General features: G+C 37.8%; 2 protein-coding genes across 2 annotated transcripts in view; both read left to right on the top strand.

Moving 5' to 3' along the window:
- Positions 1-16,559, top strand: part of glrx3 (glutaredoxin 3) — a 27,341-nt gene extending 10,782 nt beyond the window's left edge. Inside the window, 8 exon segments of the mRNA NM_001005950.1 lie at positions 1,110-1,311; positions 7,138-7,310; positions 7,768-7,829; positions 7,899-7,956; positions 10,694-10,746; positions 10,894-10,933; positions 14,507-14,599; positions 16,133-16,559. Coding sequence (NP_001005950.1) covers positions 1,110-1,311; positions 7,138-7,310; positions 7,768-7,829; positions 7,899-7,956; positions 10,694-10,746; positions 10,894-10,933; positions 14,507-14,599; positions 16,133-16,183 — 732 coding nt within the window. The 3' untranslated portion in view covers positions 16,184-16,559.
- A 1,276-nt stretch (positions 16,560-17,835) lies between these two features.
- Positions 17,836-21,968, top strand: zgc:111868. Its single transcript, NM_001423535.1, has 3 exons — positions 17,836-17,937; positions 18,908-18,963; positions 19,035-21,968. Exons 1-3 carry the CDS (start codon positions 17,903-17,905, stop codon positions 21,848-21,850), a joined length of 2,907 nt encoding a protein of 968 aa, NP_001410464.1. The 5' UTR covers positions 17,836-17,902; the 3' UTR covers positions 21,851-21,968.
- Positions 21,969-25,296: the final 3,328 nt, after the last annotated feature.

The raw sequence follows: 25,296 nt of genomic DNA, 5'->3' as shown, positions 1-25,296 counted from the left end.
TTATACTTCTGTGCGCTGTCTCTGTTGGGCTGCATTAACACTTCCAAAACGCTAGTTGGCAGTGAGGTGTTAATGTGTCTCTGTGTCTAGTTTCTTCGCTGCTGTTTTGTTCTTTCTAAACGCTTCCGGGATTTACAAGCGGCTCAAACTCGCTCATTTTGAGGCAGGAACCGGCGAACGTGCAATAACTTTAACCATCAGGTAAACACAAAACAAAACTTTGTTCTTTACGGGACTCCACACTTGTAAACACTTGCTCCATCGGGCTCGTGCCGCTTGTGCGGCTCTTGGTCCCGCCCAGACTTGTCAGTGTTACCAAGCCGACCAATCACAGAGCTTGCGCTATGGGTCGTTGCGACGTGTAGTTAGATTTTTTGCCACGGCGTAGGGCTATGCGTTGACACGTTGGCTGCGCCATAGCATACGCGTACGTTTCACGCAGAAGTATAAATCAGCCTTTACCCTCAACACGGTTCAAGACTGTTCAGCAAAAATTATATATATATATATATATATATATATATATATATATATATATATATATATATATATATATATATATATATATATGTATGTGTGATCAGTTTTAAATTAAATTATGTTCTTTTATTTTATTATAGCATAAATTGAACTAATCACACTGCTCTTTTTGCTTCATATAGTATGCTGACTAGTGCCAGATTGCGTCTAGGTGCTCCTGTACACGCAGCTTTTATTTACGTTAGGTATATGCTGTGATAGTGTTTTGTGTTTATTTAGCAGAGGGAGGCAAGGTTAGAAAAAACAGAGCCTGTTGGGAAGGTTGAGTTTAGCGATCAAGTAATGTGAGCTGCAAAATCTCCTCGTGTTAGAATCAAGCAACTGAGAAATAATCGGAGGTTAAACAAACACACGGCTTGGCAAGACTTTCCCTCTCTTGGCGTAACACGTCAAAGAACCAGGAGAGCCCGCGGCCTGTTTTCTCTCTCTCCCTGCAAACAATCTAAACAAACTGGCAAGCATCCTAAAAAATTAATGCTGTTTTTTTTCTCTCCCTCCCTCTCAATCTATCACTACTCACTCCTGAGTGTTTTTATTTATTTATTTATTTGTTTACCGACAACCCTTAGGGCGGTGAGAAGATTGACAGGTTGGATGGTGCGCATGCCCCTGAGCTGACCAATAAGGTGCAACGGCTGGGGTCCGGTGGGGGCGGAGCTGTCGGGGCGGGGGACATCCCTAAAGAGGATCTCAACCAGCGACTGAAGAGGCTGATCAACGCCGCACCCTGCATGCTCTTCATGAAGGGATCGCCCCAGGAGCCTCGCTGTGGTAAACACACACACACACGTATATACACTCGCATAAATTAACATGGGTCAGGGGTTTACTTAGAGCAACCGTTGGCGATAGAGTGAGACAAATCAAGGTTGCATCAACAGGATGGAGAGGGAAGTGCATTTATTCATGAGTTTTGAGTTAAGAAGTGGCATGTTTGCCGTTGCCACTATGTCTAAGGTAGGGATGCATGATATTGTAAAACCTGACGTTGTGATATTTAGTTTTTGTGATTATATATTGCTAAAAAACTTTTATTTATATCTATTTTGAAAAGAAAATATTAATTTGCATTGTGTAAGGAGATTATATAGGAAAGTGAATCATGCATAAAATATAATGAGCAAATTACAGCCATGGATAAACCATGGACATTTTTTTGGACTGTAAACGCATTAAGAATCTCCACTTAGTTTGAACATCAGTTTATTGATAATCAGCATTTATGTTGAATATGAATTGTCTGTATGTGTGATTTAGGGATGCTCAATTTGGTTAATTTTGCCAACAGACAACCTCTGCCCGTTAACTGAATACAAAAGGTTAACTGGTCAGATTAATATAAATCATTATTTGATGAAAAAAAAATAATTGACATGTCTATTTTGTGTCTGACACATTACATATTGCATTTATAAAATACTGATTTATTTTAACATGTGAACAACAGCATTCAGTGCAACAGCACATCTTTTAGCATCTGCAGCATTTTCCAACAGCATGAAAAACAGAATAAACTAAATAAAAAGAACAAAATAAATAGCCCAGCCCTAGATATTTTTTCGCTTAAATTACAAACGAAATCCCTGACTGAATTCTTTTTAAGAACCAGCATATGCTGTTTGTCTAATCATAGTTTTTTTTCTTCGTCAAATAAAAATAGCAGGCTACCTCAAATTGATCGCTACACGGAAAATATGCATTAAACAACAGAAACCCCGCCTCTGCTTTCATTTGATTTAAAGAATGAAAAAGACTTTTTCTGCTCAGAGTTGACTTTTTTCAACTGCGACCACACAGCGCGCAATGGTAAATACGCGAGGCACGCAAGGCGCCACAAAACGCTCGCAGCCGTTAGTAAACCATCCAAAAGATTCCCCTTTTAACACAAAAAAGTATGTTCACTGTGATTGGCCCCTTATGCAGCCAAACTTTAAAAAAATATATTATATTTTTTTATCATTTAACTGATGCCATTAATTGGTTAAAAACGCATCATTCAGGTAACAGTTAATCGGTTATTATAAGCGTCCCTAGTGGGATTCTGAACTGAACTTCCAACGGTCACAAAGTGTAGACAAAAGCAGCATTTAATACCATTATCACAGTAATTGTCGCATACCACAGAAGAATTTGCTTCTACAAATATGCCTAATAATCTAAATATTATAATTTGCAAATATTTGAGAAATGTAGCGAAATTACAACCGGCCATCAATCTTGTTTACTTACTACATCACTTTACTCTGATTTGTTGCTGAGAAAATAACTGTGTTTATGGGCTTTATGAAGGCTGATAAGCCTTTCACTTAGAGTCCACTAGATTTCAGAGGTGCACCCAGCTCTGTGAGCTCATAAACTCCTCTAAAAACTTAACCTGGATGATGGAAGCCTTCAGCGGTGTTTCTGACTAAGCCGAGCCCAGTTTAATGAACTGTTGTCTGTGTGTGCAGGAGGATTTACCCCCAGGACACCATCAACAGGCGCTACGTCATAGTCACGCCCCCACAAGTGCAAGCTTCTAATTGGTTAACGCGGCCTATCCCGGCATGCTCTTTGCGAGTATTGTGCCGTTTGCTTTGCAACATTCTCGTTAATCGCGCCGTGCCATTCAGCGGTATTGTGCCGCAGGTTGTCTATTTGCACCTTTGCATTGACTTAACATGTAAATCACTCACGCTTGATGCTTCTTCCGCATCTGGTGTCAACACAGCATAAAAGAGCACCAGTCAATGCCCAAAATTATTAAACTATATGTATATATTCACATAACCTTCATATACCCGCACTCTAAAATAAAACTTGTAATAATTTAAGCCAAATATCTACATAAAGTGGTGAACAGGAACCGCTGCATATATGTATAATTATGTATGGTGGTAAAATGCGTCATCACAGTCTGTAAAAAGATTTATGTTTATTTAAAATTCCCTCAAATAGACATGATCTGTTCAGTTATATAGCAGATTTCATAATCGATTGTAATTCAGAGTTCTTTTTCATAAAAAGGATAAAAGAGAATCATAAAATAGTCACAACAAAAGCCTAAGAAATACTAGAAATGGCATCAAAACTAATCAAGCTGATTAAAGTTTAATTTTTAAAGTGGAGAAGAATACAGTGCAATCAGTTAGATGTAACACAGGGCTCATTCACTGAACAGAGCGTCTTAAGATTAGATTTAAAATCATTTTTACAAGGCTGCTTATAGATTTTGATGCTGACACAAGGCCACTTCTGTTAACCATTGGCTGGTAATCAGTTACTCCAAATGAGCAACATGATCTGCCTTTTTACATCCAAGTACTGCTCGTTAAATCTTCACAGTGACAACTTAATAACATAACCGTGCTTTACTCTGTACTTTTATATTTGACTCCAGGCTGTCAGTTTGATCTCGCTGATTTCTGTTTGATTTGCTGATTTTCTGGCATGCGTTTTCCTTCTTCCTAACACTTCCTCCTCATGTCAAAGATGCGTGGCTCAGCGTTGGAAAACATCCTCCTATTAATTTCACCCATTCAAAACAAAATACTTTTGATGGTTCAAAGTGCATATTTCGTCATGGACTGAGGCGCAGTTTAGCGCTTGACGTTTTGGCTGCGCGAAGAGGAAAGTCTGGGGGAAGGCTGGCGTTTGCCATCCTGAGATCAAAATAAAAACCATATTGAACTCTAATCTCAAACGTGATGTTGGGCTTTTAACGGCTGCCAGCTCCTCCAGCTCTACTTTATTAATAGAAGATCCTCCGAGTTTACGCTGCTTCGTCTCTGAGCCCGAAACCTGTTGCTGATGTTATTTGAAGCCACGCTAGGTGTCAGTGGGTCGGTCCGGCTCGGAGTTATTATAATGTTGGAACTTATTGATGTTCTCATTCGCTTGGCTGATATCCAAATGGAGAAATAATGCACAGAGAGCGAGCCATGCCTGTCGGTGGCGTGCATTGGGTTCTGAACGAAACCGCGCTCTTTCGTTCCAATACGGCAAATGATCAAGTGCTCGGCTAACACTAACTCTAACACAGCTATGCATGTCAAATTAAAAGGTTAAGGGTCCGTACATCAATTCAGATCTCTCAGCCTTCCTGGCTCTGAGTGGGCTGTCCTTCAAAAGAGGAATGAGGCTCTAGCATCGCCCCTCTCCTGGAGCGGAGTCGGCCAGAGCGAGCGGTCGGTCTTCGGCCCCTGTAGGTGCAGGCATTGAGGGGGGAAAAGAACTCGGCAATCAATGCAGCATGTCTGGTGGAGTTCGCCCGGAGCCAGAGAAAGCAGCTGCCCGCCTGTTTGCCCGCTCTGATAGAGTCGAGCTAATATACCAGCAAATGCATAAGCACAAGTGAGGCGCCTGGAGCTGTTTTATAATGAATTCCCTCATGAGCCACACAAGATGAAAATGGGTGTTTTACTGCAGGGGCTACACAGACTCTACACATCACCTTGTACATCTATCTCTCTTTCTCTCCTGATCTTGCTGCTTTCTGCAGCTCACTCCTCCTCCTTGTGCGCCGTTTCTCTTGCGTCTTGTTGTCTTTGTCTCCTCCCATCTAATCTCTCTCTCTCTCTCTCTCTCTCTCTCTTTTATCTGCTCATTTTTGGCTTACAGTCGTCTCATGTGAACAGAGCTGCTGTTTAAAATTCAGGAATCTAGAATTTAATTCTCTGACTCTGTTTCCAGCTTCGCTTGATATTGTGTGCTATCTAAAAATAAACAATTTAGTAATAATTGTTATAAACGACATCTGTCAAACACATAGATATAATCTTTTGTTAAATTAATAGATTATATTATACACCACAATAATATTTAACCATTAAACAATAGCATAATAGTTTTAATAACGAATTCCTAATAACTGATTTATTTTATCTTTGCCATGATGACAGCAAATAATATTTGACTAGATATTTTTCAAGACACTAGTATTCAGCTTAAAGTGAAATTTCAAGGGTTAACTAGGTTAAATAGGCAAGTTAGGGTAGTTAGGCAAGTCATTGTATAACAGTGGTTTGTTCTGTAGACTATTGAAAAAAATATGACTTAAAAGGCTAATATTGACCTTTTTTTAAATTAAAAACTGCTTTAAATGCAACAAAATTGCAAAGTTATTAACCTAAAATGAAATAAATTAAAATGAATGCAAACTATAGTAGTTTAACAATGACATGACAATAACATTGCATTGTAGTGACATTATGAATTTAAAGAAAAGACAAACCAGGAGGATTTTTCGGGTATCTTCAAAGCAGAATCCTTTAATGAGAACTCTCCGTCGCTGGGGCGTTCATCAAAAAATCTCCTAACTGCTGCAGCTGACACTTAGTTAAAGTCTCTCCCTCAGAGAGGCCAATACGGAAGTAACTGAAACTGCAATTCATCGAAAATCCGCCAGTCCTGGCTCCATAATAGAGAACATTTCAATTGAGCCCATTGTTAAAATGGCCAACTTTACAGCAGAAAAAAAGGTGTTTATAGCCTGGTACAAAGAACGATTTTGGTTCATAAAGCTAATATTACCCTTCATGTCAACTGTGAGGGGGTGAACTCATCAGTTTCCTTTATATTAGGTTATATTAAGTTTGCATAATTAAGGGCGCGGCCAATTGATTGACAGCTAGGTCTTGCTGTCGCCGTCACGTCACCTCAGCTGAATCTGGCAGATTAGCCACTGATTTTGGCATATTCATCATATTTTTGTTGTGTTTTATGTGGCTTTACACAGTCAGTTTCCTTTTGGGATTATTTCCTACAATTATCAGATGATATGGGATGCTGTGTGCACTTAATTGTGCTCACAAACCATTCACGTGGCCTCCGTTTCCCATGTGAGTAAAGTTATATACTTATATACCATCTCTATAAATGTATTTGTTTTATTTAAGATCATTTATAATGTTCTTTAGAGCTGTAATGTACTCCAGAATCTGACATATTGATTAGATGTAGACTGTAGAACAGTCATCTGAAAAGCTATCATACAGTGTTATGCTAGATTTCATCAATGGTCTTGCATTAACTAACACAGACTATATCGGAAGTGTTTGGAAGTAGTGCCAGCAGGTGTCTGTAGCTCCGCTCACTCTCCGCCTCTTTGCCCTTGTTTGGTATCCCGCCGTGAGTGCGATAACGCGCGAACAAAATATCGACGGTTGGCCACGCCTACTTTGGCTTCTTTTGCGCTCTTCAGAAACCTATGGGTGACGTCACGGATACTACATCCATAAATTTTACAGTCTGTGGTTGTATGCTTGTCATTTTTTAAATTCTACTTAATGCAGATATGCTCCCCTACACAATCATCCAAATCGATCTAAAATTTTGAATTCTTTACAAGCCATTTAAGTCATCTGGTGAAACTGCATTCATATAGCAATATATATATCGCATTGAATTAAAAATTTGCAATGTTAGTTTTTCCCAATATCGTGCAGCTCTAATTTGCACTGACCAATCAAAAATGGTTTTATTTTTGTATTTGTAGTGACACTTAAAATATAAAATAAATATTTGCACTGACCAATCACAAGTGGTTTTATTTTGTCTTTGTAGTGGCACTTAAAATATAACAGGTGTTGGTTTATTTGTTTCATTATTTGTTTGCAGGTTTTAGTCGTCAAATTATTCAGATTTTGAAAGACCACAATGTGCAGTACAGCAGTTTCGATATCCTCTCAGACGAAGAGGTCAGACAGGGACTCAAAACCTACTCCAACTGGCCCACTTACCCACAGGTCTACGTCAGCGGAGAGCTCATCGGCGGATTGGACATTGTAAAGGTGAAAACTCAAACAATATCGATTGCGAGTATCAATGCACAGTGTATTTTGTCTCTCTCTCCCCAACACAAATTTCTTCGCTTGATGTTTTACATTCCATCCCATGTGTATCATGTTAAGCGTTGGAGTTTCAGTACGTTTGACGGCGTGTGTGTTCTCGGCTAGCTGTTATTAGCTGTACGTTGCTCTACATTCCCAGCGAGCTCATTCTGCTTAAAGCAAGCCGAGCGCCCCTGCTGAGAGAGGAGGGCTAGATTAGCTAGCATCCATCCTCTTTCCTCCCGCGCTCTCCTCTCAGGAGTCCTCCAGGCCCGTCCTCATTAAGATCCTGAATTTACCTTTACAGAGAGGTAAAATACCTCAGCAGGGAGCCGTTACTTATGAAAGAAGTGTGTGTTTGTGAGTGTGTCGAGTTGAAAGGGAGCCGGGATTCTGAGATGTTTTCTATCCTCCACAGGAGCTGGTCGAGTCTGGTGAACTTGAGAATACTTTCCCCAAGACCGTCTCTCTGGAAAACAGGTAAAGACAGATACATGCAGACTCGCTTCTGTACGGCTGGACGCGTTTAAACATTCTCTCTTCTGACAGGCTGAAATCTCTAATCAATAAATCACCCGTCATGCTCTTCATGAAAGGCAATAAAGAGGTGGGTGAACTCCTTTTCTCCTTCACATCTCTTCTTTTCCCTTTAAAGCTCAGAGAGGAGAAAGCTGGGCTTTTTTTATGGGATGGCGCCCTCAAAGATAAAAAATAATGTTCAACTTTGTCAAATCAAAGGGATTTTTTTTTTTTGCATTCAGCAATGTCATGACGATATGACATTTCATAAAAAAAGCCATTAAATATGTTTTAGGGGGTTTCTATAGACACTTTAGCTTTAAGTGAAGAAATGACCCAATTTTTTATATTCTTTTGTTCAGTTTTATTTCTTAACATATAATTTGTTAGGATGGATTAATAACTGTTTATCATTGGATAGTTAGTTGATGACCTACATCTTTCAGCTGACAAAGAGCATCTTAAAAGACATTACAAATATTATTGATCAAATTGCACAAATACCATAGTAAGCATTGTTATGTTACTATTATTGTGTCATTTATACTTTATAATGCATAATGTAATAATTGTATTATTATTTTGAATAAATTTAATTTGTTTTATTTACATTTTTACAATTGTTATTTACTATTTTTATTATAAAATATTGTGTAATATGATTATTATCAAACATTATAAGGATTTGTTTATTTAATATTAACTTAGAAATACATAATTTTGTTGCGTCATCATTATGCACAAATACCATAGTAAGCATTATTATGTTACTATAATTGTGTCGTTTAAACCATATATTGCATAATGTGATAATTGTATTAATATTTTGGATCAATTTATTTCATTCTATTGAAATTTTTACAATTATTTTCTATTTTTATTTTAAAATATTATGTAATATTATTAATATCGAACATTATATGGATGCATATATTTAACATTAACCTAAAAAATCTTATTTTTGTTGCATCAGCATTATTATGTGTTGTGTATTGTGATTTACTGAAAAAAATATTTCAATATTTTTTTATAGCTTTTTGAAATTTATTATTGTTTTATTGTATTATTTATTCATTCATTTTCTTTTCGGCTTAGTCCCTTTATTAATCCGGGGTCACCACAGCGGAATGAACCACCAACTTATCCAGCATATGTTTTATCCAGCGCATGGCCTTCCAGTCGCAACCCAACACTGGAAATTTTTTTTATTATTATTAATATTATTACTACTATTTTAAATTATTTTTATTTTCATTTTATTTAACACATTTAAAAATGCATTTCAAAGTAAACAGGACATATATAGCATATAATAGTATATGTAAAGTAAACTATTATTATGGAATGTTATATTAATATATTTTATATTATATTATTTACAAAAAAATCTAATTATTATTTACATAAAAAATTTAATATAGAATATTAGTGAATAATTCTACTTTTATAGCCAGTCAGCAATGTGTGTTTGAAATTACTTTAAATTAGCATTATTTGTGTGAGACTCAACATTTCAGAAAGGCTTGAATAAACTCCACCACAAATACATCAAATAAACTTACTTGGTATTTTTGACTAATTAGCTGTATTTCAGCTTCATCTGAGTCTGTCTCCATCACTGACTGCTGTTTATCTAATGTAAAGCATGAGTAGAAGCAGTTCCTTTGCATTTAAAGCCACAGGCTACAAATACAGCTACACTGAACTCAGACACCAAAATGTTGCAGATTCTGGCGACTATAATAAATAATCTAATAGGTATTTTGAGATCAACCATTACAGACACATTCTGGAGAAAACAAAGGCTTATCTTACATCTTGTAAAAGGGGTAAAATAGGTGCCCTTTAAGGGATTTTTCTCCCAAAATTAAATATGTACTTACCCTTCGTTTGTTCAAAACCTCTTTGAGTTTATTTGTTCTGTTGAACACGAAAGAAGATATTTAAAAAAATTCTGGAAACCTGTAACCATTGACTATGCAAGTCAGTGGTTGCATGTATTTAACATTTTTTTAATATCTTCTTTAGTGTTCATCAGAAAAATGAAACTCTTAAAAGGTCTACAACCACTCGAGGGAGAATAAATAGTGAGTATATTTTCATTTTTAGATGAACTATCCCTTTAAGTCAATTCCAACCCACATGACTGACTGGCTATAAAAACAGAATAGCTTATAATACTATGTGTTGGGGAGATATCCCTTTCAAGCTGAGTAAATAACAACAAAATGATCTTTATTTTTGTATGAACTGTTCCTCTAACATACTGTAAGAGAAATGCAGGCTGTAGAAATCGATGTCAGGCGTCTCCAGCACTGATAGACCTGCATTGTCCTTCTCTAATGGAGGAGAAAGACCCCTCACCTCTCTCCTCATAACTGTATTGATCTTTAACACTCACACATGAAAGAGACGTTCTTTGCAGTAGTTTAAAGTGTTTCCCCATGAGATCTCTCCGACCGGCTTCTCTCTCTCTCTCTCTCTCTCTCTCTCTCTCTCTCTCTCTCTCTCTCTTCTATCAACTCCTCTTTCTCCAGTAGTTATTGAGAAGCACTTCACAATCTCTTTTGTAGGTGCTTGTAGTTGTAAGTTTCTAAATGAAAGTTTGGTTTGGGCCCAGAGGAGCCGCTCGCGTCTCATGTACTCCATTCTTTGAGCTTTTTCCACTAGTCTGCGTGTGTTTTTGGCGGAGTTAAAAACTTGCTTCCTCTGATTGGCTTTCAAGCGCAGCCTTTCTCTTCACTGCAGCCTTTCATGATATGAAACCGTTGTAGCGTGTGTGTGTTTTTTTCACCCTCTTAACTCATGTCTTTGTGAATACTCAGGCTGCCAAATGTGGATTCAGCCGTCAGATACTTGAAATAATGAACAACACGGGGTGAGAGACTTTTCACCATTCCACATGCAGTACAGTTTAACAAAGACTGAAAGCTCCTTTTACTGGATTTTATTAACATTCATGGATTCTTGAAAGTGTAAATGTGTGTTATTAAAGTAACAGATGTTTTTTTTATTAACCTTTCAGGGTTGAATATGATACGTTTGACATATTGGAAGATGAAGAGGTGGGTTGCTTCTCTTTGAAGCTTATATTTGCAAAAACAAAAGCTAGTTATCTCTATATATACTAAGACTAAAATTACGTGTAAATCATTATTTTATGTTCTGTTCACTATATAAATTCTTCTAAATCAGAAGAAATCAGTACATACATTGATTTTGAAGTCATACTTTGTGTTGTTTTGTTTCACAGCAGGGGAAAAACATTCAGTTGCATTTATTAAACCACGGCTTATTGAACTAAGTGTGGCTCTAAAATCTATTTTAGCTTGTGCTGCAACCTACTTGTACATTATTATAATATTAATAAAATTAAATCTTTTGCAATGGATTTAGATACTATAGTAAACACTCATAAAAGTATTTTCCAGATTTGTAAATTGGACGTTAAGCAGTTTATATTTAAATGTAATAATTAAAACTATGCTAGTCTAATTTGATGATGAAATCTAATAATTCACCCTTTGGATTTCATAGTTAAAAATGTTTTATTACAGATGCATTTAAAATAAAGACATAGAAGTAAACTAAACAGGTATAAGATTATTGGCAATACTTTTAACATCTAGTTCTATAATTATTATTATTATTATTATTATTATTATTATTATTATTATTATTATTATTATTATTAGGGATGTCCCAATCAAGGTTTTTTGCCCTTGAGTCCAAGTCATTTGATTTTAATTATCTATTGAAACCCGAACTGATACATTTATAATACATAAAACAAGAATAAGGAAGAGTAAAGAATCAGATACAGGATATTCCTTATTTTATATTTGATTAATCTTATTTTAACATTCAACACCTCTGTTTACAAACAGAGCACTTCTGTGAGGTAGCTTGAACCATCAAGTAATAAACAGTGTAAATTCTTCACTTTTGGACTTTAGTGCAACAGTAAATATATAAAAAAATCTAATATAAAAACCAGGAGCACCTCAACTTAATGTACCTGGCAGACAATCCTAAGTTTACATATCTCACTGTTTGCTATGGCAATGTTGTTGTTATCAAATTATTAATACCTCCAGACCACAGACATGCTTGCGCTTTCCGCTTCAAGCTACTTCCGTGTTCTACCTTACTGGCATTTAACCAATAGCATCTAACTCTGTGCCACTGCATAACTATAGATGTAAAAAAAATTGTGTGTGTGTGTGTTTGTGTGTGTGTGTGTGTGTGTGTGTGTGTGTGTGTGTGTGTGTGTGTGTGTGTGTGTGTGTGTGTGTGTGTGTGTGTGTGTGTAGTTGTGTGTGTGTGTGTGTGTGTCTGTGTGTGTGTGTGTGTGTGTGTGTGTGTGTGTGTGTGTGTGTGTGTGTGTGTGTGTGTGTGTGTGTGTGTGTGTGTGTGTGTGTGTGTGTGTGTGTGTGTGTGTGTATTAATGTATAACAATGGTTTGTTCTGTAGACTATCGAAAAAATAGCTGGAAGGGGCTAATAATTAGGACCCTAAAATGTTTTTAAAAATTAAAAAGCTGCTTTAATTCTAGCCAAAATAAAACAAATAAGACTTTCTCTAGAAGAAAAAATGTTATCAGACATACTGTAAAAATTTCCCTGCTCTGCTTAACATCAATTGGGAAATATAAAAAAGAAGAAAAATTCATAGGGATGCTAATAATTCTAACTTCAACTGTATATATTTATATATATTCGAGTCTTGATAGGGAGGTAATGTCCAATTCCAATCCCTAGTTACTATTACCCTTCCTGTGAAAAAATTACAATTTCACCACTGGGCTAATAATTATGTGTTTGTGATCTTTATCATTTGTGCTCATTGAATTATTTTTTGTGTTCTTAATCTTTTTTTTCCCTATTTTAAATGTGTAAATATAGACATCTGTTGTTGATTGAGGTTCATGTGGATTAACAGAAACGATCACATTTTTCCTGCGTGATAATAAACAAATAAATAATAGAAATAAAATTAAAGCTGCAAGCAGCGATGAAAGGGACCTCGCGCACGGGCTCACTGCTGCCTGGTGGCCTTAAGGCTGTTTTATACTTCTGCGTCAAACGCCGGCGTATGCTACAGCGCTGACGCACAGCCCTTCGCCGTGGCCATCGGCATCACTGACGTGCACCTCTCGTCAACCATGCGTAGCGCAAGCTCTGTGATTGGTCGGCTTGGTAGCGCTGACGAGTCTGGGCGGGACTGAGAGCCGTGCGAATGGAGCGAGCGATTGTTTACAAGTGTGGAGTCCCCTGAAGGAGCTCCGGATGGATAGTTTTGTTTTGTGTCACTGCCAACTAGCGTTTCAGAAGTGTTAATGCAGACCAACAGAGACAGCGCGCAGAAGTATAAATGCACAGCCACGCGCGTTGCATACGCCGTGGGTTACGCCAGTCACTTGACGCAGAAGTATAAATCAGGCTTTAAGATGACAGAGGACAATAATAATTTAAGCTGCTATATATATATATATATATATATATATATATATATATATATATATATATATATATATATATATATATAAAACGTGATAGATTTGAAGGGCTTTTTAAATGTTAAAAGATTTGAAGGGCTTTTCAAATGTTAAAACTAAATCTGGTTTGCACTACCTTTCAGGTTTAACAAGGCTGCATACTGTAATTCAAATATACAGCAAAAACAGTTGTAGTGTACAATACTGTTATTAATTCATTTCTCCAGTCTTCAGCATCACTTGATCCTTCACAAATCATTCTAATGCTTTAGTAATTTAATACAAATTTGGTACTTAAAAAATTATTGTCTAGGCACTAAATAATAGGTCGTTTTTGGTGTTTAGGAAACTAATATTTTTTTATCTGTACAATTCTTCCTTGCTTAAAGGGGTAGTTCGCCAGAATAATGTAATTTGCTCACCCTCAAGTGGTTATAAAGTTATAAAGTTCAGCTTTCTCTGTTGAACACATGATATTTTGATGATATGTTGGGGGGAAAAAACAACCATTGTCTTCCAAAATAAGAAAAACAAATACTATGGAGGTCAGTGGTTACAAGTGTCCAACATATATATATATATATATATATATATATATATATATATATATATATATATATATATATATATATATAAAACTTGAGAAAATCACAGATTTATGCCAAACCCTTCTGTCAGCAGGTTTAATGTGTTCAGGTCAGGAACGTGATAGATTTTCGTGACTTCTGGTGCGTGCATACTTTTGTGAGTTTTCAAGCATGTTTAACTCCTCAAAAATGCGATTCATTTTAGACGAGAAGAAGAAATAGTCAATTCCAATAGGGCCTATGCTCCACCGGTGCTCAGCCCCTAATAAAGATGTCATTAACAAATAAAAGGCTAATACAGTGCAAATATTGAAAGAAATGCTGTGAGTCTAGTGAAAGTGCTCATGCTTCAATTAAAACTATAAACTAAAAGACCAGTCTTGTGATTTTAAGAATCGATATTGACTTATGAAACCTCCACACGTGTATTGTTAGAACACCTTATTTGTTCAAGACAGAACATGCATACTATTACACCTCTAACAAAAATGAAGTTATTTTTGTGAATAGTTATTTTTGTTGGTGTGTTTTGCAATTTTTGATTGTGTCCACAGGTAAGACAAGGACTGAAGACGTACTCCAACTGGCCAACGTTCCCACAGCTGTACGTTAAAGGAGATCTAATCGGAGGACTGGATATTGTGAAGGTGAAATAAATCAAATGAAAGTCATTAGTTGTTTTTACATCTGTATACTTGTACCTGATTGTCACATAAAACCCATAGTTAGGAAAATAATGTTTAAAAATAATGTAGCATTTATTATGATTCGGCTTTTAAGGAATGTTGGTTTTAGAGTGGTGATTTTTATAGATTTGAAGGGGTTTTCAAATGTTAAAACTAAATCTGGTTTGCACTACCTTTCAGCTTTAACAAGGCTGCATACTGTAATTCAAATATACAGCAAAAACAGTTGTAGTGTACAATACTGTTATTAATTCATTTCTCCAGTCTTCAGCATCACTTGATCCTTCACAAATCATTCTAATGCTTTAGTAATTTAATACAGATTTGGTACTTAAAAAATTATTGTCTAGGCACTAAATAATAGGTCGTTTTTGGTGTTCAAGAAACTAATATTTTTTTATCTGTACAATTCTTCCTTGCTTAAAGGGGTAGTTCGCCAGAATAATGTAATTTGCTCACCCTCAAGTGGTTATAAAGTTAGAAAGTTCAACTTTCTCTGTTGAACACATGATATTTTGATGATATGTTGGGGGGAAAAAACAACCATTGTCTTCCAAAATAAGAAAAACAAATACTATGGAGGTCAGTGGTTACAAGTTTCCAACATTTTCAGAAAATTCTTAGAGGTTTTGGATCATGATTTAAACTATCCCTTTAATTAAAAAATATCCTGCAGTAGTTTTTTTTTTCCAGCAGAGGGCAAAAAAAACATTGCAGTTACCATCTCTAAACCTAAATGTACTAAATATTTTAGTTTTTATTTTAGACATAGGCATTACGTTAGGTTTCATTGTAGCCGATATTCAACCAAGTAATATTATATATATATATATATATATATATATATATATATATATATATATATATATATATATATATATATATATATATATATATATATATATAATTTAGATATTTTTATTATTAATACAAAATAGGGTAAATGCAGAAGTATGCAGATGGACTTTTAATTTGCAGTAACCTGGGTCAAAAGCTTCCGGTAAACTCTATGGCATTATTAAATCAGTGCGTTTAAGGTCTGTTTTCTTTAAAAATCAACAATCTTCACTGCCTGATTGATGTCCGACATAAAGTGGGTATCATATTGTAAAAGAAACACTGCATTAAATTAAAAATTTTCCAAGCCATGCCTTTAAAATATGGACATTTATTTTATCCCAGTATTTTCAATGGAATTCTGTGCTTGCCTGCTGATCCTGGCGGTGCTTGACCGACTAAATGAATGCTGAAGTCTTTTTAACTGATTGCATTTTAGTAACATCACAGCATCGATGCTGTAAAAGGGACCATATAAAATTTAAAAAAGTCACATTAATTGTTCACTGGAAGATTATCAGTATGGGAAGAAACACTGGCTGTGCATATACCCCACTCTTTGCACTTAAATATTTGTTCTTTTTTATTATTGATGGATCATTCCTCCAGGTAAAGATATTTTTTACTGATTGGAAATGTGTTTTTGTATTTAAACAGGAGCTATTAGAAGGCGGTGAGCTGGTGTCTGTGTTGAAAGGGGAAAACTGAACTATTCCAGCACTGAACAACAAGTGGATTGCTGTGTAACCTGCACATCTAACCTCAGGACTGGAGGACTCGCGTTAGACTTATTCCATCCAACTTAGCATTTTATTTTGAAATCACAACTTTTCATAAACAATGTTCAACTTTTGCTGTTAATTCAAGCATTGAATAAAATGGATTCCTTTCTAAACCTATTTTAGACCATGTTCACATCTGACATTTACATCTTTCTCTTGTGGTCTGAGTGTTCAGCTGAGACGGAATTAAATGCACATGCGTCTGAAATATGAAATTGCTGCCCAATCAAATGCTTTTAGAATGAGAATGTCCCTTTCCATTGCATGCAATTTCAATAAAAATGGCACTGGGCAAAATCCAAGTCTTGCATGTATGTGTATGGGCATTTTAGAAAATTGCAGCTCATTTTGATGCAGTGATTGCGTTGAGTAGGCAGTCCTTCACTGCTTCTATAATGCATTTTCATTTATGCTATAGTTGTTTTTTTTTGATTACGTCTAAATGTGGTTTGTGTGGCAACCAATTCTGATGGAACATCCTATTAATATCATGTGTAAATTAAGCCTTGATGTAAATATTTTTTCTTTAATGTCTTTTTCATTAAGAGCCTATGATTCGGTATGCAAAACGTGAACATGTGCCCTCATTATTGAGCTCACTCTACTGCTTTTAATTGCAGGTTGTTAGATTAGGACAATTCCTACCACCTTTATTTGAATTTTTTATCTTGGTTATGTGACCTCTTTAATGAGCACAGGAATGATGGATGTACCTTTCACAATCAGGTCCACTTGCTTTAATTAATGTGATCCCTCAGCTTTTCAGACAGAGTGACTCTGCCAAGCTCTTGGGGACAGGATGAACTTCCTTATTGTGATTAAAGATCCATAAATATTAATCAGCCGTTGGTCGGGGGAGAGTCAACCCACACCTCATCTGGCTTTGTGCCGAGTCTGTTGAATGGCCGTAATGTCTGTCTCACACACACACCTGTGGTTCTATGTAATTGCAGTTCTCCCATGATAACCTGATGGTTGTGCTGAGGAAACCTTTTAAACATTTCAACACATCTCCCGACAATGACGCACTTAAATATTCATTGATGCATGAACTAACATATGGTAACGGCTGTTTATAGTCATGCATAATCACCACAGGTACACAAACTGTTCACCAGGCAGCACTTGAATGGAGAATAAATTACAGATATGCATGTGAAATGAATATCTACATAATTGCACTTGTAAGTTAAAAAGAAAAGAGTGTACTGTATCCAGAATGAACGTTTAAAAGATCTGCTTGTGTATCATTTTTGCAGTAAATATATATTTCCTTTGTCTAAACCTGAATTATAACAAGTATCATTTACATGTATGAATACAGAAATTAGATTTTTAATTCACACATGCGACAGTAGTTTGTGATTTTCTAATTGTACTAGTAATCACATTGACATGCTTCCTGTTGGAGGCATGATGTAATGTGTAGCGGTTATTGGTGACAGGTGATTGTGTTTAATTGTCTTGGCAAGTTCAATCATCAAGTTTCCAACAGGTGAACAGCATTTTATGTAATTGGATATGTGAGTTCATTGGTCAGACAGGCCTTTAAAAGACAAATGCTACTTTGTTGGTGTATACATAGATTTGTAGCTGATTTTGACTTGATGGTTCTGGATTTCCTGTTGATTAAGCAGTCTTGTTGATGTATTTTTTGACTATGGACCCCGGGCAAATTAGGTGAGTTCAATTTATCTTTTGTTCTTTTACAATGTTGATTGTCAGAGGAGTATCGCAGAAATTCTTAGTGATGGTGAAATGAAGCATTTGAAACCAGTTAAGTGCTAAGTGTGCCAGAAAAGGGTTTGTTTCTTGAAGCTTTCTAAATCCGAGCTCTGCGACAAACTCTTCTAAAGTGTGGGATAGCATTGTTGCAATGTCAAATGTTCACAATTGACCAACTCATTACTGTAGTAATACAACACTAATGTAAACAAATTACTTAGACTAGTTTTTACACATCAGGTTTGTTACCTTTCACCATTGACGACATTAGTAAAATCCAGGGTATTTACGTTTTATCGCATATAACTAGTCCTGCTCCCACCCACTCATTGCAAGTGAAGATTGAACTAGCAGTTCCTGTATCGGAGGTGAATGCTCCAGGAGGCCATGAGTGATGCTTTCGGGCTGCACTCACCAGCAGGCGTCTATTAAACCCCATACTACGAAATGCAGTGGTTCTCTTTAAAGAGTGGTAAAATATGCTAATACATTGATTGGTTCAAAACCTTTCTACTTTAAGTTACGATTTGTATTGGTTTAATTATTGGTGTTTGGGACCAGTGCAGTGCTTTGAAACGGTAAAAATCTAAGTAATTGATGCCTAATCTCTTGCTACACTTTACTAACCAAAAAGGTGTTTGAACCTTTGAATAAAATTTGAAGCAGTCATGGGTTTATGTGAATGAAGATTCTGAGATCACCGATCATGTGATGGCAAAACTAATCTAGCTCCATACATTGCTTCTCTTTTTTTTATTTTTATTTTTTTTATATATATATTATAATGCGAAGCCTTTGCGCACAGTCAAATCACTAAATCTGAAATTGCGTAGTTCAGTTTTCAGAGTTTAATTTTAGTATGGTTTAATTTTCTAATAATAATAACTTTTGAATGGTTGTATTTGTATTGTTTTGCCTCTTGTAGGGTCCATTTACTGTTGATCATCTTGATCTGCTGGAAACATGCTGTTGCAAACAGAAGTGAGTATCACCTGAATGGATGGTCTAAAAATTAAAAAGCTGCTATTCTTACTTAGTTTTTTTTTATGCAGGTTTGTCTTCTCAGAAAGTTCAGCCTCAACAGAATTGGTTTGTCAAAGGATCCTTTGGACCGCAGGTTGTCCAGTCTTCTGTATTGGAGGTTCCAGTAACTGCGAGCATTCCTTCTGAAGAAGTGGTCTCTGTGCTTGCTGGAAACAGCCCATCTAGTCACTCTGAATCTATGTCTCTCACCCAAAGTGCACCAAGTGCTTTGGTTTCTTCCCTGGTCCTACCACAAAATCTGCAGACCTCGGGCAGCTATGTATTGGGTTCAAATAGGAAGTATGCTTTTGCTACTTCAGATGGATCTAAGCTGCAAGGAGCTTCACTGCTTGCTTCAATGGGAAGTGGAAGTTCTGGTGGCTTGACATCTCAGTCTCAAGGCTCCTCTAGTCCTTCTAATACAGGCTCTTTCTTGAAGTTTGACTTCTCCCCCTCATGGGTTCCTAGCCGGAGCAGTCTTGACCATGAAATTCCGTCAACCTTGTGTAAAATTAGTTCTGCTGGATCTTCATCCAGCTCCCCAAAGCCGGATTCTCCTAATGTCAGCTCCCAAAGTACCTCAAGTCAGAACACCCTGATGTCCTCTGCAAATACCAAGCCTGCCATTGCTTCCCCCATGGGTCTAATCCAGTTTACCAGTGGTCAAGATTCCAGCAGCAAGCACACCTTAAGCTCCCAGAGCAGGGTTGACAGTAAGCTTGCAATTTCCAATCAGTATGTTCCTGTACAAGGAATTGCTTATAGCTCAGTCGTCCAGCCGCAAGGTGCCACTATCCAGTATGCTAAACCTTCCTCTGTGAATGTGCCTGTGTCTAGTGAAGTAACTCTGAGTGGCTTGCCTCTTTCTCTAAGCCAATCTTCTCTTATGTGGCAGCCTACTAAGATTCAAGGTCTTCAATCTAGTGGCAAAACGGCATTACAAGGATTCCTGACCTCTGGTGCCATGCAGAGCAGCTCGCTGACCCCAAGTGGTTTCCCTGGTAGCACTTCTTCCCAGTCTCAAGGTACATCTGTCCATGTTGCTGCATCACCCTTAAGTGTAAGCCAGTCTACGAGTGGTCTGGGGTCTACAATCCAGTATACATCAAGCTCCCAGGGCTTGGTTGACCGTCTGCTACCAGCTTCTAGTCAATCTGTGCCTGTACAAGGAATTGCCTACAGCTCTGTTGCCCAACCCCAGAGTACCACAGGTCAGAGTGCTCAGACCTCCTCTGCAAAACTGATTTTGTCTAAAGCAGTTCAGAGCCTCTCGCCTCTCTCTATAAATCAGCTTTCAAGGCCTCAGCCCTTTGTCACTGCAGTGTCAAAAGAACTTCAGACATCTGGAACCACACAGGGTAGCTTCCTAACACCCAGTGTTGTTGGTAGCATTTCTACCCAGTCTCAAGGTACCCCTGGCCTGTATGTCCCTACTGCTCTAGAAGAAGTGCTGGTGTATAGTCAGGCCATCCCAAGTGAATCTCAGTCTCCGTTGCAGCCTTCCACTAGCTTGTTATCTGGTTTTCAGTCTTCCAGTACTGGGTCTCAGAGTGTCACATCTCAAGGCTCCAAGCCTTCCACTAGCTTCTCTACCCTTGCATCACTTGGTGGCTTGACTAGTCAGTCTCAAGGTACATCAAATAAGTATACCCCTGGATCCTCTGTTTATGTCAAGCTTGCTGCTTCACCCTTGAGCCAGTCTACCAGTGGTCTGGAATCTTCAAGCCAGTATATATCAAGCTCTCAGGGCTGGGTTGACAGTCAGCTAGCAGCTTCCAGCCAATCAGCGCCTGTACAAGGAATTGCCTACAGCTCTGTTGCCCTACCCCAGAGTACAAGTCAGAATGCTCTAACCTCTTCTAAAGTGCTTCTGTCTAGTAAGGCAATTAAGGGTGTCTCACCCCTCTATGTTAATCAACCTTCAAGGCCTCAGCCCTTTGTCACCGTGTCAAAAGGGCTTCAGACATCAGGCACCATACAGAGTGGCTCTCTGACTCTTCCTAGTGGGTTCTCTGGTAGCACCTCTCCCCAGCCTCAAGGTACCTCTGGTGTATATACCCCAACTGCTGTTAAAGAAGTTCTCATGTACAGTCAGGCTGCCCCAAGTGAATCTTTGTCCATACTGCAGCCTTCCACTAGCTTGCACAGTACTGTGCTACAGGGCAGCACAGTGTCTCAAGGCTTTAAAACTCCCTCTACCGATGGCACCTTTATCAAGCTTCAGGAAACCTCTAGCCAATATGTCCCCACTGCTCTGGATGTGGAATTGCCCCTGAGACCGAGCCAAGGTTCAAAACAGGAATTCCTTATCAGTGGCCCAGCGACACAATGGCGACCTTCCTCCACTAGCTGGTCACCAGATTATGAGACTTCTCGTACTGTGGTATCCCAAGTTAACGCTGCATCTCCAAGCTTCAACTATGCCGGTAGGCTCTCTGGCCAGTTTGCCTCACCACAGGCAGGCATTGCATATAGTGGCTTGCCTAGCACAGCTGTATCCCAGAGTAGCTCCTCGGGTTCCAGTCAGTTTCCTGTCCTGCCTGCCCTAAGCTTGCCTCTTGTCCAGAGTACAACCTCTAGTTCTCATAAGACCCCAAGTTTATCCAGTACGCTGCTTAGACCCTCAAAGCCCATTCAGGCTGCTTCAGGCTCCTCAATAACTAGTCCAATGTCTGCTGCTCAGTCTATTTTAGCTCAGCGCCCAATAAAATATGTAGCTTCATCTGTAGGCTCCAATGCCCAAGCAGTTTCACAAGGTCTTGTCTCTGTACAGTCTGCTGTCCCCATGTTTGATTCTTCTAACTTGAATCCCATCGTTGACGACCAAGCTATGGTTATAGACTAGCTCTTCAAGACTTTGACAACTGTTAAGGGCTAGTGGTGTGATCCTGTACATCTGCTCGTTGGACTAAATGGGATCTGTTAATGACATCTGTGAAAACCAATAAATTCAATTGAACTAACTTCTGTGGTACTTGACTTTCCTTTCACGTGTGTGTAAGTTGCATTGGCTGATTAATCCATGTACTAATGTGCATTTCTATAGGAGTAATGCACTCTTTTTGATCTAAAGTGTTTTGAATTTCCTGAAACTTTATTTCTAAAACAACTGCTCATGTTAAATTCGGTTTTAACATCCAGAAAAAGGGTAATGTAGTTTTTTTTTTTTTTTTTTTTTTTTTTTTTTTTTCTTCTCTCTATGGCCCTGGCATGCTTCTTCTTCCCTATTATGTACACTGACTAAATCTTTAGAAATGTTGTTGTGTTAGCCCTTGAATAGCTTGCTAGACTTTTTTAGCTCTGACATGCTTTACTGGTTATGCCTATGGTATTGTAGGGATTGGCTTAGTTGAACTTTCGTTTGCCATGATGTAAAAAAATAATAATAATAAATTCTGGGAAAGTCAAGGATACTTCCACTGGTGTTGATTTACTCTAATGAGATTTTGTTCACTGTTTAACATTTGATTTTAAACCCAACTGAGTAAATCTTAAGTTACTGGTTAACTTTGACAAAATAACCATTCCTTGTTTTCATAGGGTTGAAAAAGATAAAATGTCTTGTGGTTGCAAGCCTTTATCCAGACTGGCCTGTAGTAGGTAAGAGGGCTCTCAACGCTTTATTATTTGGATTTCCATCTATACTCTTATCTTTGAATAATTGTATATTTCTTCTGAAATGACTTATTGTTTGGTTCTGTAATTGACATGATACACTTGTATCTGGAAAATAAATAACCTTGTTGATTCTGAATTCTCCTAAAGTCTTGTCCAGTAGATTATGTGGAGGATGGAGCTACCTTGATCTGTGTTCATGATTTGCGAATGAATGGCATAAGATTTGAGCGGTCAGCACTTCAGCTTGGAGACTGTTAGATTTCTGGTTATCGTTGATTTAGCAAGTTGTATGGAAATTACTAATCTAACCACACTTTTAGTACGAGTGATCAGGAGGCAACTGGACTAAAGCCTGGTTTATACTTCTGCGTCAAGTGATTGCTGTGACCCACGGTGCATGCAATGCACATAGCTGTGCATGCTTGCTTCTGTGCCCCGCTTCTGTTGATCTGCAATAACACGTCCGAAATGCTAGTTGGCAGTGAGGTGTTTGTTCCTCTGTGTCGAGGTTCTTTGCTGGTGTTTTTGTTTTTTGTGAATTCTTCCTTAATGTACAAGTGGTTCTAACTCGCTCAATTTGAGGCAGGAACCGGTGAATGTGAAACAACTTTAACCAAAAGGTAAACACAAAGCAACAGTCTCCTTCTGGAGCTCCTTCACAGGACCACACTTGTAAACAATTGCTCAATGGGGCGACAGCAAGGGCTTTACGTCCACGCGTAGGCTGCGCTTTAACATACGTGTGCGTGATGCAGAAGTATAAATCAGCCTTAATTTGGTATTAGTTAACACTGCATCCTCTGACTAGCTTTAGAATGTTGAGATCCTGCCCGTGAGAAACATGTAAACCCCGTTGCATGAAAACTGGGGTCCCTAATGAATATATGACAGAGTATGGGATCAGATATGTCAAAACACTACATTGATTCATTAATGAAAATTTTGACCCATTCCTGATTAGAAATAGTCTAAATTTGATGGTCACTTAAAAATGGAGTGTATTTGAATTCTGAGCTGAAAACAAATATAGATAAATTCTAATAAAGAACACAATTATTTTCAGAAGCGCTAAAAAGGCTCACATGCATTTAACCTTCGACCATTTATTGTTGGGCTGATAGAATGGAATCTTACAGCTTCAAACTAATATTTCTTCTTTCTGAATTGTAAATCATTTGTGAGAGCGGGAGACTTTTCAGGTGAATACCCCCATAGCAAAATTTATTTGGCCCAGATCTGGCCCACACCATCAGCGTTTGGTTGGCCCACATGCCACAGAGAATTACGGTACATGACTGGACCAAGTCTGGCTTCCATACAAGCGGCAAACATGGACCATATCTGGGTCAAGTCTCAGCCAAGTAATTAACACATAACTGGGCCTGAACTAGGCTAGGTATGTTGGTGTCATGACTGCAATGTTTTTTATAAACCCATGAAGCATTTCGCTTTATGGCTGTGCTTTTTCTTGAAGCGACGTGATTGATAGAATTTTTTCTTTGCTCAAAAATAATTTAAATGTATTTTAAATGTGGATAGAGAGACCAAACTTATATGGACCACATATACATGTAAACATCTGGGCCAAATACTACATTTGGGATCTGGCCCAAGACTTGAGTGCCACCTCAGCCAAACCATGGCCCACATGCTGCATGCCAGTGCCGGACGAATGCCTGCTGTGCCAGCTTTATGCCAAATCTGGGCCAGAATTCTTTGCTACCTGGGTATGATCTTACCTGGTTTCTATTCCGAGCATTTTTAGTGACCCTCATTAAAGCCATGAAAACATTAAATGCAGTTTAAGTCCTCTGTCAGAAAGGCCAGGAGAGGGCAGTCAGTCAGCAAATGAGCACCAACTCTGTCCTTTCCGCCTTGCTCTTTCAGGCACCCATACTGGATTCAGTTCAGAATTATTTAACACACCTTCCTGCTAATTTCTCCTGCTTTCTATTCGACCAGCTGTACAAGGTTGTTCTCCAACCTTGCACAGCTAGTTGGTCTTTGGGACCGCCTGCATAAATATCCCTGTTCAAACACTCAACAGCAGAAATCACAGGGGCAGAACAGATCAATACTTCCATTTTCTTGTGAAAGTAGGCACTAAAATTCATTTTTCTCTCCTCACCGGAGATGCTTAGTCCCTCATTATTTCAAATAATGGCAACAAATTCCACTCAAGGTGTACTGTCTTATTTTAATTGGATTACCTTAAAGAAATGCGATTCAGTGTTTAGCTTCATAACCGTGAAGAGACTGCTTGTCCCAGCCAATTCAGATGACTAGAATAGAGTCAGGTGATTGATTTAGTGTACTTAGACCTGTAATAAGCTTCACAATCCCATTAGCAAAGGTGTCTTTGATCTTTGGAGATATGACCGATGTAGCGCATGTGCTTTTCAAGATTATAATGATGCCTCACTCCCCGAAGATCCTTTCATGTACTGTAGTAGACAGTGCTGAGGTGGGAGGAAACAACACGATGAGTTTTGTCCCCCAATTTGTAGCATCATTTAGTGAGATGACAGACATCATTGGAGGTCTAGATGGCAGTGTGAGTGTGTATGCATGCAAGCAGACTCTGAATTGCTGAATGTGTGTCTGTTGTTTATTACATTTAGGGAAAATGGCACAGGACTCGACAATTTTTTTTTTTCAAAATGAAGCTTATCT

This window comes from Danio rerio, chromosome 12 (assembly GCF_049306965.1).
Source record: "Danio rerio strain Tuebingen ecotype United States chromosome 12, GRCz12tu, whole genome shotgun sequence".
NCBI lineage: Eukaryota > Metazoa > Chordata > Actinopteri > Cypriniformes > Danionidae > Danio > Danio rerio.
The sequence above is the reverse complement of the archived record's forward strand: the minus strand, read 5'-3'. Positions and strand labels throughout refer to the sequence as shown.

Coding starts and splice junctions, on each gene's coding strand:
- zgc:111868 (NM_001423535.1), top strand. CDS start 17,903: ATGTATTTTTTGACTATGGACCCCGGGCAAATTAG. Junction 17,938..18,907: donor ATGGACCCCGGGCAAATTAG/GTGAGTTCAATT, acceptor TGCCTCTTGTAG/GGTCCATTTACTGTTGATCA. Junction 18,964..19,034: donor ACATGCTGTTGCAAACAGAA/GTGAGTATCACC, acceptor TTTTTTATGCAG/GTTTGTCTTCTCAGAAAGTT.